At 36.6% G+C, this 18,691-nt stretch overlaps 3 protein-coding genes across 3 annotated transcripts; 2 read left to right on the plus strand and 1 right to left on the minus strand.

The window, feature by feature from the left end:
* Positions 1–253: 253 nt before the first annotated feature.
* LOC130968085 (leucine-rich repeat extensin-like protein 6) lies at positions 254–2,347 on the plus strand. Its single transcript, XM_057893169.1, has one exon. The coding sequence runs from the start codon at positions 511–513 to the stop codon at positions 1,792–1,794; it is 1,284 nt and encodes a 427-aa protein (XP_057749152.1). The 5' UTR covers positions 254–510; the 3' UTR covers positions 1,795–2,347.
* Positions 2,348–3,959: 1,612 nt separating this feature from the next.
* LOC130965912 (uncharacterized) lies at positions 3,960–4,526 on the plus strand. The gene has a single exon (XM_057890669.1). It carries the CDS (start codon positions 3,960–3,962, stop codon positions 4,524–4,526), a length of 567 nt encoding a protein of 188 aa, XP_057746652.1.
* Positions 4,527–11,027: 6,501 nt separating this feature from the next.
* Positions 11,028–14,405, minus strand: LOC130970245 (uncharacterized). Its single transcript, XM_057896257.1, has 2 exons — positions 13,768–14,405; positions 11,028–12,008 (listed from the first exon to the last, which is right to left on the minus strand). Exons 1-2 carry the CDS (start codon positions 14,364–14,366, stop codon positions 11,342–11,344), a joined length of 1,266 nt encoding a protein of 421 aa, XP_057752240.1. The 5' UTR covers positions 14,367–14,405; the 3' UTR covers positions 11,028–11,341.
* Positions 14,406–18,691: the final 4,286 nt, after the last annotated feature.

The following is an 18,691-nucleotide window of genomic DNA, read 5'->3' on the forward strand; positions in this document are numbered from 1 at the left end:
GTGTTAGAAATTAGAATAACTAGTTATACTGGAGTTGAAATGGGTCAAGTAAATTAAATTGGTTAGGCATAAAACAATGACTAAAATATATCTACTTGATAATATACGTCCTGATCACACTTTGTTTTTATTTCAACTAACAACAAAGAACAGATCAGCATGCTATACTATTAATTTGTTTTTCTCTGCAACATATATATTTATAACCAAGCATGTCTCTAATCTTTGTATCTACCCTTAGTTAAACAGGAAAGGTTGTAATGTTGACTGAAACATAACACCAGCCGTTCATTGAATTCATAATTGAACAACCTTTAGAAGAAAGAAGAAGAGAGAGAGAGAGAGAAAGAGATTTGTCCCAAAGTTGTAGGAAAAGAAAATGGTGAATGCAATAGTTAAGACTTAAGAGAGAACTTAACCCCACCACTGAATGTAGCAACTATTTGGAGTACCTTACAACCCACCTTCCATTCCATTTCCTTCACTCTCCTCTTCCCTGCTCTGTCAAACATGTTGCCAAACAAGGCCTGCCTTCTCGCTTTCCTCCTCCTCCTCCGCAGTACCATCCATTTAACCGCAGCCATTGGTGTCTCTGTTGGGGTTGGTGGTGGTTTTGGAGTAGGCGTGGGAATTGGCAATGGCAATGGCAATGTTGGCAATGGCAACACCCCATCAGAGCCTCCCTCATCAAAGTTGGAGAGTGCCTACAGAGCTCTGCAGGCATGGAAATCAGCCATCTCCGATGACCCTCTCAAGCTTCTAGATTCATGGGTTGGTCCTAATGTCTGCTCCTACAAAGGAGTGTTCTGTTCACCCCCTCAAGACGATGAAATCTCTTCTCTTGCAACATCTACTGCCACCGCCAATGTTGTAGTTGCAGGAATCGACCTCAACCATGCAAATCTCCAAGGAACTCTCGTCAAAGAACTCTCTTTACTGGTTGACATGTCTCTTCTTCACCTCAACAGTAACAGGTTCAGTGGCACAGTTCCCGACACATTCAAAGACCTCGTTTCTCTGGAAGAACTGGACCTCAGCAACAACCACCTCTCTGGTCCATTCCCCATTGTTACTCTCTACATGCCAAGCCTCCTTTACTTGGACCTCAGATTCAACTCATTCTCAGGTCAACTCCCTGATGAACTCTTCAACAGGAAGCTGGATGCCATATTCCTCAACAACAACCAATTCCAAGGTGAGATCCCTCAGAGCTTGGGAAATTCACCAGCATCGGTGATCAATCTGGCTAACAACAAGCTCAGTGGGAACATTCCAACAAGTTTTGGGCTCATGGGGAATAAGCTCAAAGAGGTTCTGTTCCTCAACAACCAGCTAACAGGTTGCATCCCTGAAGGGGTGGGTCTGTTTGATGAACTTGAAGTGTTTGATGTGAGCTTCAATTCACTCATGGGGCACTTGCCAGACACAATATCATGCTTGCAAGACATTGAGGTTCTCAATCTGGGACACAACAAGCTCTCAGGAGAGTTATCTGATGTGATCTGCTCCTTGACAAGTTTGGTGAACCTCACCGTTGCTTACAACTTCTTCTCTGGTTTGAGCCAGCAATGCAGCAGGCTTTTCAACATTGGCTTTGATTTCTCAGGAAACTGCATTCCTGGTAGAGACATGCAGAGACCTCAACCAGAGTGTTCTGTTATTCCAGGTGGCACCCTCAATTGCCTTAGAATCCCTACTCCAAGGCCTCTTGTTTGTGCTTCTTTGCCTCGAATCATCTTCTCCAATAATATGCAATCATCCTCACACCATACTTCTTCTTCTTCATATCCTTGACTCATTCAATTACAGGTTCGCTTTGGATTTTTCCATTAATTTAATTCAAAGACCTGCTAATTTTATTCTTCCATGGACCATGATTCACTAGTACACTGTACACACATATATTATTTGATATTATATTAGTAAAATTTTCTTGATTTTGAGGTCAAACGGAGATATGAATTTAATGTGGTTCGTAGTCTATGATTGTGTTAGCAAACATGATGATTAAGTTTCCTTTATGTGGTTGTTCAATGCCTACAAGTGTCACGGGTGCTTGATAGTATTCTTTTCAGCTTCAATTCCTTCACTTCCAGATGGTTAAATTTCTACGGATTGGACTACCTTAATGGCAATTCAGTAATATAAATGCGGTGTTGTTAGACAATAATTGATGCTGAGAAAAGTCAGAATAGGTTACACTTTACACTAACAGATATATCAGTCCTTTTAAGTAAAGTTAAAGGCCTCACATCAATGATCAAACCATGATCATTCACAATATAATTCAAAAGTCCCTTCCTCACAGACATAGTTCTGCCCAGGGACGGACATAAGGGGGGCGAGTGGCGGCCTCGGCCCCTCCAACTTTTTTTAATAGTAATAAGTTATTATGTATAATTTAATTTTTTTTAAAAATTATTTATTATTTTGTCTAGTATAAATAAAAGTTCAGTCTAATTTAAATATTAATAATTTTTAATATCTACAAAGTAAGTAACAATATTAAAGAAATCTGAAAAATATATTATTACTAATATTTTTTAATTAAATAAAAATTTTCAAATCTCATAAAGTGAATTCTTTTTCTTCTTGTGGCCGTCTTTTTTTATTCATTTGGTATTAATTTTCTCTTTATCAACTGCTACAATTAAGAGATCTTTTTCAACTATGAATATTGTGAAAAATAACTTAGAAATAAAATAAAAGATGAATTTCTTGCCAATTGTCTTTTAGTTATATTGAAAAGAAAATTACTGAAAAATTTGACACAAATTCTATTATTGGTGAATTTTATAATACGAAGATTCGACCACTTCGTTAATAAAAAGTATATACATATTTTTTTATTTTAAAATATATTCTCTGTCGGTATATTTTTGTAATACATCTTATATTATATAATTTTTTTACATAATTTTTAATATTATATGTGTTTTTGGCCCCCCCATAATATCATTTCTGGATCCGTCCCTGGTTCTGCCATATGCAGAATTTCGACGTTATTGTAAGTGTATAGCAGGGTAATTTTCTATGAGCCCCCGAGTTTCAACTAGTGTTTTCTCTCAGATATAATAAGCTCAACATTCTAGACAAAAAAGTTGCATTCTTTATTATATGTTATAAACTTTAACTTAATGCTAAATGTCTGATCAACAATTCGTATTTTATGAAGAGTAATATTAGATAACCAACAAATTTTATTTTTTTATTAATATTTAGTCAATTTTAAATATTAGAAATTAAATTCTAAATTTTTAAATTTTAAATTTTAATAATATAAAATAAAATAAAATGTTGATTAAAGTATTAGTTAATATTAATAAAAAGTGTTGGTTCTTTGTCTCTTCTCTAAATAATTTACAATTTGCGACCTCGTAGCTAGAGATGAATCTATGTGTATTTATGTAGGGCCAATTGCCCCAATAAATTTTAGAAAATATATAATAAGTATATAGTGCCTCTATTGTAATAATAGATTTGTCCTTACATTTAGGAAAAAATATTTATAGGTGAAAACATTTATGTTCTTAAATATCAATAAAATAATAAAAATTATGGTATTATATATATAAATTTAAGTGGACTTAGAGTTAAATGAAAGGAAATATACATGATATGGAGATAAAAAGTGCAACAGAATTGATAGGGTGTTTGTTGATAATGAATGGCAAGAGATTTATAATTCTCTAATGCTGAAGGAGTTGTCTCGAACTTTGTCAGACCATTGTAGCTTTCTAATTAACTTAGGAAAAGTGGATTGAGTTCCAAAACTTTTTTGTTCTTTAGATGCATGATTGTCTCATGGTGGCTTCATTTTAGTGGTTAAAAGTAAGTGGTGCAGAATAGATGGATATGATATATTGCAAAAAATGAAGGCTTTGAGAAAATCATTAAGATAATGGAATAAGGAATGCTTTGGAAGTATTGGGAGTAACTTAGTAAAATTAAAAGAGGAAATGAAAAAGGTAGATGAAAATATAGAGAAGGGTGGGGATGATAAATTTCTTTTGCAAAGAAAAAAGGCAATCAAAAGCATGATCGAAGTATGGTATGAGAGGATGGAGGATAACTGGAAGCAGTTATCTCAGTCACTATTTTCCTCGCAAATAGATGAAAACACTAAGTTCTTCCATTCGGTTGCTAAAACCAAGAGGCGGAGCAAAGTTATAGAAGATATCCACATTAACAGGAATTGCTCCAAAGGTGTTAGTAGAGTAAAATATAAGATGCGAAGGTTCTATAAGGAGTTGTATAAGGAGGAGAAAAACTTTAATATTCTTTTTGATAAGTCGCTGGTGAAGTCCATTAGTGCAGCGGAAGCAAGAGGTATGGAATTAATCCCGTCAAAGGAAGAGATCAAGTCAGCTGTGTGGGGTTGGAAACCGAGTCATGCTGCGGGGTCAGATGCGTTTAATTTTAAGTTCATTAAGAGATTGCAGGAGATAATTGGGGATGACTTTTGTAGATCAGTAAGAAAGTTCTTCGTTGATTGTAGTCTCCCGAAAGAAGCGAACTTGACATGAGTGACCTTGGCACAAAAGGAGAGGAAACAAATGAGTTGAAGGATTATCGACCTATAAGCATGGCGGGATGCTTATACTAGGTGATTTCAAAAATATTGGTTAGCCGTCTTCAATCTCTGATGCCGAGGTTGATTAAGGAGGTCCAGTGAGCGTTCGTAAGTGGAAAAAAAAATCCATGATGGTGCCTTGATAGCTTACGAAACAGTACATTGGCTAAAGAGGTCAAGAAAAGGCGGCATGATTGATCAAATTAGATTTTCAAAAGGCGTACGACAGGGTTCGATGAGGCTTCGTTGACTTGGTTTCAGAGGGTATGGGCTTCAGGTGCATTTGGCGATGGTGGATCTGGGAGTATTTAACAACAGTATGAATGGCTATTCTCATCAATGGAATAGCGACAAAGCCATTTGATCTACAAAGGAAGCTCCGTCAAGGTGACCCACTATCCCTTTTTCTCTTTGTTCTTGTTGATAAAGTTTTAAATAAAATATTTGAGAAATTACATAAAAAATGTCTTTTTGCCCTTGCGATATAGAGACAATTTTGAATTATAGGAAGTTTCTACATTGTTTTGAGCTGCTGTCCAACCTGAGAAATAATTACAATAAATCTATCTTGATTAGTTTAAATGGGGTAGATAGAAAAACACAAAAATCCTATGAGGTGTTGGGGTGCAAGGAAGGAAATTGACCGATTAAGTACTTAGGTGTTTCCTTGGGAGCTAATCCTAAGCGGATTTATGTGTGGGATCCGGTTATTAGGAAAGTCGAAGAGAAGTTGAAAGGGTGGAAGGGTAAATATTTATCTAAAGTTGAAAAACTTGTCTTGATTAAGTCGGTTTTGAATAATCTACCAAGGTACAACCTAAGTATTTTTAAGATGCCAAGCTCAGTTATAAAGAAGATTGTTTCTCTTCAAACTCGTTTCTTTTGGGAGAATGGTGAGAGTGAAAATGGTTTAGCCACAGTTAGTTGGGAGGTAGTTCAATGTTTGAAATGCCGAGGTTTGGAGGGGGGAGGGGGTAGGGGATGTGGTGCTTAAGAATATGGCACTATTATTTAAATTGTGGTAGAGGTTTGACAAGGAAGGTTGTCCTTTATGAAAAAGAGTTGTATGTTCTTGTGACAACCTTAGCCTTGATCATAGGCTTTTAGATTAGAATAAGAGACACTATAGAGGTGTTTGAGGGACAATTGGTAGTTTACAGCAATATAATTATAGATTGACAAACATTTTTGAAGAGGGAATGCAATTGGTGATTGGGAATGGCACAAAAATCCAGGTTTGGCATGATCTATGGTTACAAGAAGGAAGATTGTGGGAGGTTTTTCCGAAACTATATAGTATTTCAAGTAATAGAGAGTCTTGCATTTGTGATTGCAGTTTTTAGGTGGCTACAATTGGGTTTGGAGTTTAACTTGGAGAAGGTCATTATGTGATTGCGACTTGCGAGGAGCAAAAATCGAACGATATGATACAGATCCTATCAAAGGTTACCATGAAGGTAGATGAAGTGGATAGTTTGGTATAGAAATTCGACAAAAATGGGGATCATTCTGTTAAATCTTTTCCTAATGTTATTTATAAGGACAGGAGTAGGGAGATAGATTCCCACATGTATAATTTTGCTAAGAAGCTATGGGTTGGCTTTGTTCTTCCTAGAGTAGAGCTCCTCACTTGGTTTATCATTCTAAGAAGACTAAATACAAAAGACAGACTGTGCAAACTAAAGATGCTTTGGAGTGAGGATGTGAAGTATGGGCTTTGTGGTTCAAGATCGGAGACTATCCACCACATTTTCTTTGCATTTAATTGGTTATACAATATGTGGGGTGTGATCCTTCAAAGGTAGAGCTTGTCTTGGGTGTGGCCGAAATTATCAAAAGAATGCTTTGACTACTGGGTGGATTTGAGTCTTGGTAATATGCAAAAGCAGGAAATGATTATTTGCTTCTTTGCCACGGTATGGGTAATATGGAAGGAGCGTAACTATAGATCGAATTTTTTTCAAAAAAAAAATTCTTTGAGGCATGTGTGAGCAATATTCAATTCCTGGCCAACCAATGGTGTAATTATAGGCACAATATTATGGATGAAATTGCTTCATTGGAATTAATAGTAATTGAAGATTTGCTTTTTAGGAACTTATTATTCGTGATGATTATATGTTCTGTTGGTGATCCTAACTGTCTTAGTTCTGAGATTTTTGGCATTCGTGCAATAATCTAGGTCCTTAGCTTATGTCTTATAATATTATATGTTTGGTTCTTTTTTTTTGTTTAATTTAAGCTTTATTGTTTGTAATTTTTTTTGAACAAGTGAGCTCAACACAATAAAGTGGAGCGACAAAGTCACAAACAAAGTCTCAAACATAAAAAAACAACTAATCAAAACTTGAAAACAATCCCTAGTGTTATCTCCGACAATGTCATCAACAACCAAAAGGGTCCAAACTACACCATTCTCTGTAGCTGGTCAAAGATCTGAGAAACACCTCTTCCACTCCGGTTTCCTTGTTATTAAAGATCTGCCCGTTCCTCTCTAGCCATACATTCCAAATAACTCTCGATCCACCTTTTAATCGAATTTTCGGAAATTCCTCAAGCCATTCTATACTCAATAGAACTCTATCAATTCGATTGCAGGAGCGGCCTCTGAACCAAGTAAATTTTCGATCATTCAACGGTAGGTCTACTAACTGCATATCTTAAACCCAATCCTTGAACTCTTCTGCCGATGCTGTAACATGTCCTGACCTTTCCTCTCTTCAATCTGTATAATCTTATTAAAGTCTCCCATATAACATATCATACCTCGACCTAATCCAGCTACAAAACTCAGTTCCTCCCACATAACCAATTTTTCCAATTTAGTATGAGTACCATATACTAAATAGAACGTACAATTGAACTCATTTTTTAACAGTACTCCTTTAACACATAACCATCTTTCCCCTTTGTAACAATCATTTATTTTAAATTGCACGTCATCCCACATTAATAATAAATCTCCGAATGTGCCTGCTGACTCTACAAACTCCCTCTACAAACTCCCACCCTACAGCATCGCTCCCTCAAATACGCACTACATCAAACTTAATCACAACTTGCATCTTAGTTTCAACCAACCCTAACATATTCACTTTTTGCTTCTTTTTTAGTTCTTTCACCACACTCAATTTTTTAACACCCCGTAACCCTTTAACAATTTAAGAACTAAAATCATTTTAAAACTGTTTTACACACCTTTTTGAGATTTTTTGGTCTGCATCTTTGTGCCTTTTCTTTCTGCTTTGCTAATCTCCTCTTCTGAGCTAATGCCTCATTTTGTTCTTGAAGAATTGCCATGATATCATCTTCATCGTTGTACTGCACGGCTCCTGATTCAACAGCCAGCTCCCACGTCTTCCTATTTTCCAGCATCTGCTCTTCTCGTTCCAAATCCTCACCATCACTGTTTTCTGGATTTCCAACGCTAATGTCCCCGGCACTCCCAGCCCCGATAGTGCATTCATTAACCCCCGCACTGTTCAAAGTTAAACCGTCTATAGGTGCGTCATCTCCACCTATAACAGGACTAACTTTCAGACCAGTAGCATTTTTCCGAGGCACTAGACAATACACCGCCACTTCCATGTTAACATCGCCGTCCATGGAAGAACGTAACCCCACCATCGCCGGCGTTGAGCGATACCCTGACGAAGACATAATCTCCAATGGGGGACGTATCTCCAATTGAAGATCGCAGGCAGAATACATCGCTACAGGCCCGACGGCACTGTCTCCTCCATTAGCCCGTCGCTCCTTGCTGGCTACGAGCTTTCCCAAGCTTCGTTGATCTGTTGCTATGTAACACCCTGAGATCTCCCCTTCAACTTGATAATGAACCGCGATGCCTAACCCAGGACTTGGAGCAGCTTTGACCCAGTCAACCCTCACCCGACACGGATTCACCAGCCACCTCCTATAGCCGCATCAGCATGAATGTTAGTATGATCTGGGCTTTCAACTAAGGGAAAAAAGTCCAAACTCTCTCCTTTGGCACACCTGTTATAATAAACTTTTTTGGGCCTACTAAGAAGTCTACTTTGGGTTTTATTTTTCTCCAACAATCCTTATTCTTCAGTTCATCATTATTATAATCACAACTAATTATTTTTTCTGATTCAGCATCATTAATCATCAAATCATTATATCCCATAAAATCCTCACTACCCTCTAAAACAGGATCATCTGTTTCCCTTACTGAATTAAATTACAATTACTCCATTCATTCAAAATATCCTCTGAAATTACTACTCTACCCTTATCCGTTTCTTCCTCCCTTGGCACCTCATCACCAACTCAGCCACCGGATCTCTACTTTCCACTTGTACTATGGCGCTCGAACTGCTAGCAACCATCTCACATGCTTTTGGGAGATAAGGATTACCTACCTCTTCAATCTTGCACTCCATTCCATAATTCTCATGACCAACCTCTTTAACCAAGATATCGAAATCTGCTAGTACCAATTGTGACGTGAATCCACTCGTTGATGATGTCCATGATACAAGTATCTATTTGCACCCGTCCTACACTGAATGAGAGGCATGATTCCGTGGCTTTGTCACATCCAATTACTTCTCCTCATTGGCTTCCTATTATTCTGAATGTTTCCGGTCACTATGTATGCAGAGGAACACCAAAGCACTCTAACCATACCCTTCGAGTTTCACTGTGCTCCTCCTCATCCCATCTCCATACGCTATGGAAAATTTATAGTAGGTTGTTCATTTTGAATGTGTAAGCTTCTTATGCACTCAAGACACTATCAAAAAGTCATGAGTGCCTTGTACACTCCTAGTTTTCGTACTTGCACAACTTGAGACAAATCCTTCCCAACCATAGACTTCAAAGAAGAAAAGTCAATAGCCTTTGTCGTCCCACTTATTAGACTCCTCTGTAACCAATCCAGATTCTCTTTTACCACCGGTATTTTCATCTTCTTCGTCCACCCATTGCCATGTGAATCCTCTTTTTTTCCTTCCTTCCTCGTCTCTTCCACATTCTTCCTCGGGACTCTTGTACTTTCCTCATGTTGAGTTTGAATCTTGACAATATTTTGGACGTCACCCGCCTCATGAATTCTCTTCCTATTCTCCCCTTCATTCGTGCGTTGATACCTAGCTTCTCCGACTGAAATAACCTTCCCTCATAACCTCGTTCTATTCATCTCTACAATAGCCTTCAATGCTCCACCCTTTGTTGTATACCGGATGAATGCAAACACGTAAGTATTACCATTTTTTTTGTTTTCGTGAGAGATGGATAGCATTTATACGTCCAGTCCAGTTGAATAAGTGGTACAACTCCCTTTTTGATATATCTACAGGAAGATGATCTACAAAAATAGAGAATGATTCGTTTTCCAAACGACGGTATTCTTCTCGATTCCAAACCCTCATATCTCTACTAAATTGCCTAATTCTACGCCTCCCAGTGTTTCCCACCCATTCTGGCCCCCTCCCCTCTCGCTCTCTCATTCTCTAATCAGATACCAAATAACATCATAAAAGACTAAAATTTTATGTTTTTTTTCTGTAGTTTATTCTCACTTTCTTCTCTAGGATCTAATTGAGTTCTAAAACTACCAAAAAAAGCCTATTTAGATTTAAAAAAAAATCAAATATGCTTAAATAAAAAAATAATTAGTGTCAAAAAATAATTGATTTATAAAAAATCTTACCATAAATTTTATATATTGTCAATTTTGTAATTAAATGACAAACAATATTTAAACAATTGCTTAATAAAAAAAGAAATATTACACACACACATATATATATATATATAAAACAATTGCTTAATAAAAAAAAATATTACACACACATATATATATAAAGAGAATTGTGGTTATTTGATTTTAATTTTTGTTTTGTAATTTTTTTTTGTTTCCTACAATTTTAATAAAAAATCAAAGTTAATTCTTTCAAGTTATATTTTTTATAAATTTTTTAACTATTAAACTATAATCATCAATAAAATATAAGTTGACAAGACAACATACATATCTATCGCTAATATTAATAATAAACATATCATATAATATTACAAATATATATATATTATAAATTAATATATTTTAAAGTTTAAATATTTTAATATATTAATATTAATTTTTTATTATTTTGGTATACTATTTTTGTCCAACTACTAAAATTTTGGGAGTCAATTACTGCTAATAGCAGTTTCTTTGATAACGACCCGTGATTTTTAAATAAAGTTTTAGTTATTTTCCGACGTGTTGTTGAAAAAGACAACTGTATATTGTCTTATTTTTTTCTGTAAACTTAATACCTCCGTTGGTGGAATGAAGAGACAATAGGGAGTAGTTTCACTGCTTACAAATATCTTCTAACAGAGATAGGCATGATATACTGTAAGCAGAAAATAAGTATAAAGTATAAACAGACATTTGAATCTGATATATTCTGTACAGTTTTATACATGCAATGCAGTTTCAGCTGTCGAAAACAATAACTACCCTAATGTAAGCTGTTAACAATACCCAACCCAACAACTTTGTGTGACATCTCTTTAGTCTTTACTACTACAACACTCATACTAGAATTAGAAGAAATCAATCAAAGTTCAAAATGCAGAAGTAGTGCCGTAGGCGAATAAGAACCTAAACAAACCAAATCAGCTGAAGCTTCAAGAACTCCAACATGAAGGCAAAAAGAATGTCGCAAAACAATTGGCTGAAAGAATGACTAGCTAAAAAGAAAAATGGAGCAGCAAGAACACCAATGGAATTGAATTGTTTGATGAAAGCTATGAGAAGAAGGAATCTTGGGCATGATGAGAGAGCTCTTTTCTGAGTTTATGTGAGAAGAGGGTGCAGGCATCCATGCTAAGATCAATGGCAGCAGAGAGAGCAATGAACAAAGCGGCATCAGGCATGCATTTCACATGGTGTGCCCCAACTTGCACAACAGGCTTGCTAACTTTGCCTTCGCCGTCCACGCTTGAACTCATCACGAAGCCGTCCCCTGGTAACCTCGAACCCAAGCCAGAATCCTTCATCACTTTGTAATCAATGCAGAATTGGCCACCCTTTTTGACACTCATTGTGCCCTCCGCAATGGGGATTCCATTGGCAGGTCCACTCTCTGAGAACAGCTCAACCTTGTAGCCCAAGCCATCCACAGGGCCTCTTTCTCGCCATGCCTCTAGACGGCCCCATGGCTTCCAGCCACTCACCGATGCCCCATTAGGCCGGAGGATCAGCCAGGCGCCAGGGTTCGATCGCGATACCCGGTCTGAGCCAGGGGAAGGGACAAATGGAGTGATCATAGAAGCTGCAGCCACTGGTGAGCCAGAGAGATCGTGAATAGTGACCATCCAACCTTTTCTGTCCCTATTTTGACGTTCTCTATCACCGGTTAAGGATCTTCTCCATCTACCGGGATTATTGCTGTTAAAATCCGAGGGAAGAGACCTGAATTGTCCAATAAGAAAAAGAAAATATCATAAATAAGAGACATGGTTAAAGTAATAGTCAAGTAAGCAAAGTGATTAATTAAATACTTGCAGCAACATTATGAATGAAATTGTTGAAGTTTGTTGGGGAAAATCAAATTATAAGAGTAATAAGACTTGACGGATATGCTGTCAGTCACATGGGGGAATCCTAGGTGGTTTTATTTCATAATTTGAAAATGTCAACTTGCCTGTTGAATTTGACCAAACATGGGCATACACCTAACAAAGGCCTATTTATTAATTGATTGACGTTCGACATAATTAATTATGTAGTTTCCAATTCCATAGACACTATATAAAAAGGGATCAATAGTCAAGTTCCTCTCTCAAAAATTAGTTTTTTATTTTTGTTCCTAAATAATTTTTTAATCAAATTAGCCTCTCAATAATTTTATTTAAATTTCGTTCGTTTTTCTGTTAGCTTTTTCACATTACTGTTAATGATTTGCCGTTAAAAAAATATGGGTTCTAAATATTGTTATTTTAAAAGAAGGGAGACTAACTCTTCATCTCTTCACCAAGAGTACTCATTTATTTTTCTTCACTTTCACTCTCTGTCTCTCTAACCCATAACCACCCGTTAGAGTAGTCGTAGAACGTTGTTAGTGCGTTGGCGACCACACCACCGCTCCGCGGCCTCAAGACTCTCACTCCTCTGGCCTCAATCGACCTCAATGAGATCCCTCACGTCGCAGCTTCACTTTCTTCCAACCATGCCAAACCAACCCAACCTATGATCACTTCTATTGAAGAAACTAATGAAGAGACTAATATTATTTAAATAAAATTATTTAGAAACTAATTTAATTAAAAAAATTATCTAAAAATAAAAATAAAGAATGCGTAATCTTGACGAAGAATTTGATTATTATCCTCTATATATATAAAGAGTAGACTTTTCAAGGGTTAAAATAATTGTGAACGACGGCATGTTAAATTGGAAACATCAGAGAATCTTATGGGGTTTTTTCTTGAATTGCAAGACCTTTAAAAAGATAATATGGTTTGCGGTTCAATTATGTTAACTAAATATTAAAATTAACTACTAAAATTAGTTATTAATATAAAATATTTGTTATATTATAAATATATATTAAAAATAAATTAAACAATATATTTATCTATAAATATATAAATAAATATATTATTAATTGATTTTGGTGTACAAATAATATTATTTTTGAAATAAGAAAAGGTGGGCATTAAAATCTTTGATTAAATTAAAAGAAGGTATTGTTGTCATAGAGAGGGGAGACAGTTAGTCTTAACTAAATCGTCTCCTCTAAGGTTTGCTTTATTTCGTAGTAATCCATAAGTTAACGCTATGTAAAAATAACTAATATGAGTACGCTTTGGAAAAAAAAATCCTCATATGAAGAAGGAAAATGAAAACACTTAAAGACAGATGGAAATGAAAATATCTGGTTTGATGAGGAATGAAGAAATAGAATGAGGTGGCGGAGAAGATATCCACCAAATGAGATATGAACAATATACATACATGGAAGGGTACCATGTACCATGTGAATATAGATCGATATCGACATGCCAGCCCGCCCACATGTCTAATCCTTACAATGTATGTTGTTTTCACTATTATTGAAGAGAAATTATTTTTGTAAACCAGGTACTTGCATAATGTATTGTTCCTTTCAACACACATGAAAACGTGACCAGAGCCTAATGAAGTAAGAGAATCGGATAGAAGAATAAACCTGGATCGATGGTTGCGATCGGCACTGAACTTGCAACTGAAAACGGGTTGCCTGATGTTCCCCTGAATCTGGAAAACCACCGGGCTGCACTCCGGTTCGCCCCCGAACTGGAACACGAACCGGGGGTCCGGTTCAGAGCGGACAACCACGTGAAGCCGGGCCCATGGCTTGTTCTCCTCTCGATGCCTATTCTTGGCCAGCTTGAGCCAGCCAGTGTGGAAGGTCATGGGGCGAGACAGTGCATTGGCAAGGTCAACGGTGACAACCACGCGGCCGAGGAGCTTGGCGGCGCTGAGCCCGCAGGTGTGGGACATCCGGCCATTGTAGACGGAGATGGTGATTGGGAGGGGCTTGGCGGAGAGGCGGCGGAGAGCGGTGGAGTCGAGTTGGAAGGAGGGGGCAGAGGTGGTGGTTTCGGGGGGAGAGTTGGAAGAGAGAGGGAGGAGGGCGGTTTGAGAAGGGAGGGACTTGGCGTGAATGGTGCAGAAGCAAGGGGTGGTGGAAGGGTGGACGCCGGAGAGGGGAGAGGGTTTGGTGGGAGAAGGAAGCTTGAGAGCGAGTGAATCAATGGTGAGGCGTAAGAATGGGCACGGATCCATTGGATTCTTGCTAGGAGGTACTAGATAGTGTATTTATGTGTTGTTGGTGGTTGTCAATTCCAAGTCAGAAGCTGAGGCCTTAGATATAGAGTTAGCGAGGTTGATATGCTACTTAGCTGTTTTGATTTACAAAAAAATAATTTAATTAAGCAGTGGCGGTGGGGCCCCCTTACCTCGTAATCCCTATGATGGGAGCATGGGAGGCAAAGGCAAGCATGTCCCTGTTGGAGTCTCCTATCTCATTAATAAGTAATAACCCTACTTCTTAATCTTTGTTGCCTTTCTACGCTACCCTCCCTTGTTTACCCACGCTAAATTCACCATTCATCATTCCCCTTCAAACTTCAAACCAATTACTTAACCTTTGCCAGCTGCTGACGCTTCTTGCTTCTTCGGATTGCCTATGCCCAATGTCATGCATGTCATTATTCATTCTCAATTACAACTACTACTGCTTCCTAAACATATACCAGTAACACTGGTTATTAACAAACTCATCAAGTCACCTGCTTTAAATGTTTAATTGTACAGACTGATCCCACCATTCAAGGTTCTGGTTCTGGGGTTTTAGTTTAGCTGCTTATGTTGTTGTAACCAATATGTCCTATCACTTTGCTTTTCTTTACTAGGTAATTTTCTTCTTAATTAGCTTCTATCTTTATTCAACTGTTTTTTTTATTTAATTTATCAGCATCTACAATAGCATGCTTACTGATCCAGAGGTGACAAATCTGTTCCCCTACATACAACAAATGAATCAAATCTTTTATTTCACATGTTAGTCAGAAACTATATATAAGACAATTTATTTTTTGAATAATTTAGTTATTGTAATGAATTACAGAAAAGTAGAACAAAGGTTTAATTTATAGTCTTGTTACTTTAAGAGAACATGGAAAACTCCAAATCATTATTAAAAAGTAAAAGGATAATTCATAGATCGGAGTATTTTCAAGCTATTAAATATATGAAATATAAAATAAAATCATAAGAGTAATATATGTGGATCCTAAACCAAGAGAATGTGACGCATACATTACATCCAATGCTTGATCTCTAACGTCTCCAACTCCATGAGCGTAACTGCCTAAGAAGATGATATAATAAAAATATTTGAATATAATAATTAAAATATTGACATATATTATATTAACTAATCTAATTAACTTATTTAAAATATTTTAACTGTTATTTTTGTATAAAAATATTTTGATGTGAGTGGTCGATCCAAGCATCCAGCAACAAATTTTGCCCTGCATTAAAGTGCCCTGGGAATGCGAATAATAATGCTCTTCCAGAATTAGATATTAACATATAAATACTGTTAGCGTAATTAGTTGTTATTATGCCTTTAAATCGTTACTAACTAAAGTCTTAGATCCGGTAAGCCTTCTCTATTGCAATGAACTAAGCAACTAGAATAGGTCAGAAATTCCAAGCATGGAATAATTAAGTTTGCCTCTTTGTCTGTATGTTTATAAATGAAAGTGATTTTGCCAGCTTCAAATATGGAAAAGAAACAAAGTTGGTAGACACATACAGATAGACACAGGGCTATTAAGGTTGTAATTATATTTTGGTTCAAGATTATTGGTATAGTATGATGGACCGTAATATGGTCCAACGAAGCACATCTCCGTGGACCAACCTTGGTTTTGATTTGATTTGATTTGCCTTCTATGTTGTATCTATTCCTATTCCTTTAATCATTGACCTTTTTCCTGGCCAGTGGCACTGAATCCTTGCAACTTGCAAGCACACAAAAGACCAACCTACTGCATTATTGTGGTGGTTAAACCATGATTAATTCGCGTTTTGTAATTTAGGACCCTCCATTACACCCCATATACAATGTGCATTGCAGTTTAGGCGATTATTATGCACACCATGACTTAATCAAGACGTCACTACTGACTAAATTCTCAAAACAAACTACATAACCATATTTATTTTTAAAAGTTAAAAGAAAAATATTAGATAATTAATATTTTTATATTTTTATCTTATATTGTGATCACCACTAAATTTTCATTACTTTGCTGGGACAAGTTTATTGGGTTATGTCCCACTAGTTCTCTATTATATAGACGATCCAATATTTTTTTTCTTTAATTATTTGTTAAAATGGTTTCGATAAGGAACTATTTTTTTAAAAATAAAAATTACCAATTAACAAATTGTAGATGAATAAAAGTTAATGGTTTAAAATTGTTATTATAGAAAGGGAAAAAATGTTGATTAATTATTAACTAAAAAAAATAGAACGAAAAAACTTTTTCGATCAACAATTAGTTAATATTCTTCTCGTTCTTTTTTTATTTTTTATTTTTTATTTATTATTTTATATATTGACTAATTATTGAACGAAAAAATTAGTTCATTAACTTAGAAAATTTTGTTTGCAGTTTTTTCCTTACCATATCTCACTAGTGAACTAATATTCAAGCTGTAAACACTGAACACCAATAACTTGATTTGGACATTTTGGACCCAACTAATAAAAAGAAAATTTGATTTTCACTCTCACTGCCTAGGTTAGTTTTTCTCTTTCTCTTACTTCCGAGTCCCGACTTTACTATGAGAAATTGAATTGGTAATCACATTCACATAGCTCTCGTTATTAGTTTGTCAGTTTAGAAGTTTAATTAATTAAACTGTCATTCAATTAAAATAACTAAATTATAGTAAAATTGTTAGAAAATAAATTAGAATTAATATTAAATTAATTACTAATTAGTATCATTTATATTTATATAGTATATCTATATATTAATTATAAGATTAAATACTTTTATTATTTTAATTTTTCTAGTATCTATATATACTCATTGTACATTGTATTTTTCCGTAACCTGAATAGACACTCTTTTAAATTACTCTCTTATTTCTAACATGGTATCAAGAGCATAGGTTCTTTTGTTTTCCATGTAAATTCGTTTATACCCTCTTTATTTCTTCTCTTCCAACAGTGTTCTTTAGCTTCGTTTTTCAATCCTTTTTCGATGCTTTGGTTCGTCACAGCCATTCTCACCGTATTCGTCTTGTCATCATGATTCCAACGCATCCAAATTCGCCGTCATCCGCCGCCAGACACACCGTCGTAAGACGTTGCCGCGACCAGTATTCTTCTCCTTCCAGATTCATCCTGCACTGTCAGATTGAGCTCCGTGATCAACAGCCCAATGCTCTCCACGTGTCGCCCCTATTTGCTCCGTGCTGATCCGGCAGCCCATGCCTGGACCCGACCGGTCCGACACTTGTCCCGCTTTCCAGCTCACTCGCCAGCATGTCATTCCCCTCCACTCAAACGTTGCCACGTGGTATCCATCTGCTGACGTGGATGTTGACGTGGCAGACAGTGGGACCCTCTTTAAGATTTTTGGTGAGCTCTTTCCAATTCTGCACTCCGATTTTTTATTTTCTGTTCCAAAATTACAGTTTTCTCTCCTCCCTTTGATCTTTGTGTCTACTATTATGAAAAAGTCAAATTTTTTGCTGCCACAGACAGAAAGGGTAAATTCTGTCGAAACTATAACCATTCCGGACACCTCTTCTCTGACTGTCCTTTAGCTGAATATCACACATGCCACCAAAAAGGTCACATTAGCTACCATTGTTCACAGCTGTTCTGCCATTATTGCAAGTTCTCGGGACATTTGATTACTATCTGTCCTACTTGCCCACCACGTCCTGATCAACTCAAGTATCATTCTCGTCCCAACTTCTCCAAGATTGTGTTTGCTTCTGTTGTTGCTGCTACTACTGAATCTACCACCTCTGCTCTTCTCAAACCGTCTCTTGTCTCTCTATCTGATATTGCGTCTCTTCTTTAGCATCTTCTCTCCCTTTCTGGTAATACCCCTGCTGCTTTTTCGACTCCTCCAAATAATTCTAAATGGTATTTTGACTTGGGTTGCTTTAATCACGTGTCTTCGTTGCGTAAAATTTTCTCATCTCTGTCTACCACTACAAATGCACCTTCTGTCAATACTGCTAATGGTTCCCTCTTGCACGCAACACACAAAGGTTCTATCTCCCAATCGACTCTTAATGTCCCTGATACGTATTATGTTCCCAAATTAAACTTAATCTTATTTCTGTTGGTCAATTTGTTGATCAGGATTTTGATGTCATTTTTTCCATTTCTAGTTGTCGCGTATAGGATCGTCGGACGAGACAAATCATCGGGATTGGACGTAAGGTCGAAAGGTTGTTTGAAATCGAGAATCTTCATATTCCTCCTGAGCCAAATCTCTGTGCTGCTTCTTCTCCATCTACCCTTCACTTATGGCATCAACGTCTTGCCCACAACTCCTTAGGAAAAT

This window comes from Arachis stenosperma, chromosome 3 (genome assembly GCF_014773155.1).
Source record: "Arachis stenosperma cultivar V10309 chromosome 3, arast.V10309.gnm1.PFL2, whole genome shotgun sequence".
In the NCBI taxonomy this organism is placed as follows: Eukaryota; Viridiplantae; Streptophyta; class Magnoliopsida; order Fabales; family Fabaceae; genus Arachis; species Arachis stenosperma.

Bases quoted from the DNA above. Each gene is read 5' to 3' on its own strand.
- LOC130968085 (XM_057893169.1), top strand. From the start codon at position 511: ATGTTGCCAAACAAGGCCTGCCTTCTCGCTTTCCTCCTCCTCCTCCGC.
- LOC130965912 (XM_057890669.1), top strand. From the start codon at position 3,960: ATGAAAAAGGTAGATGAAAATATAGAGAAGGGTGGGGATGATAAATTT.
- LOC130970245 (XM_057896257.1), bottom strand. From the start codon at position 14,366: ATGGATCCGTGCCCATTCTTACGCCTCACCATTGATTCACTCGCTCTC. The intron at 12,009-13,767 runs GTTTATTCTTCT...TGGACAATTCAG, and splicing joins GATCGCAACCATCGATCCAG to GTCTCTTCCCTCGGATTTTA.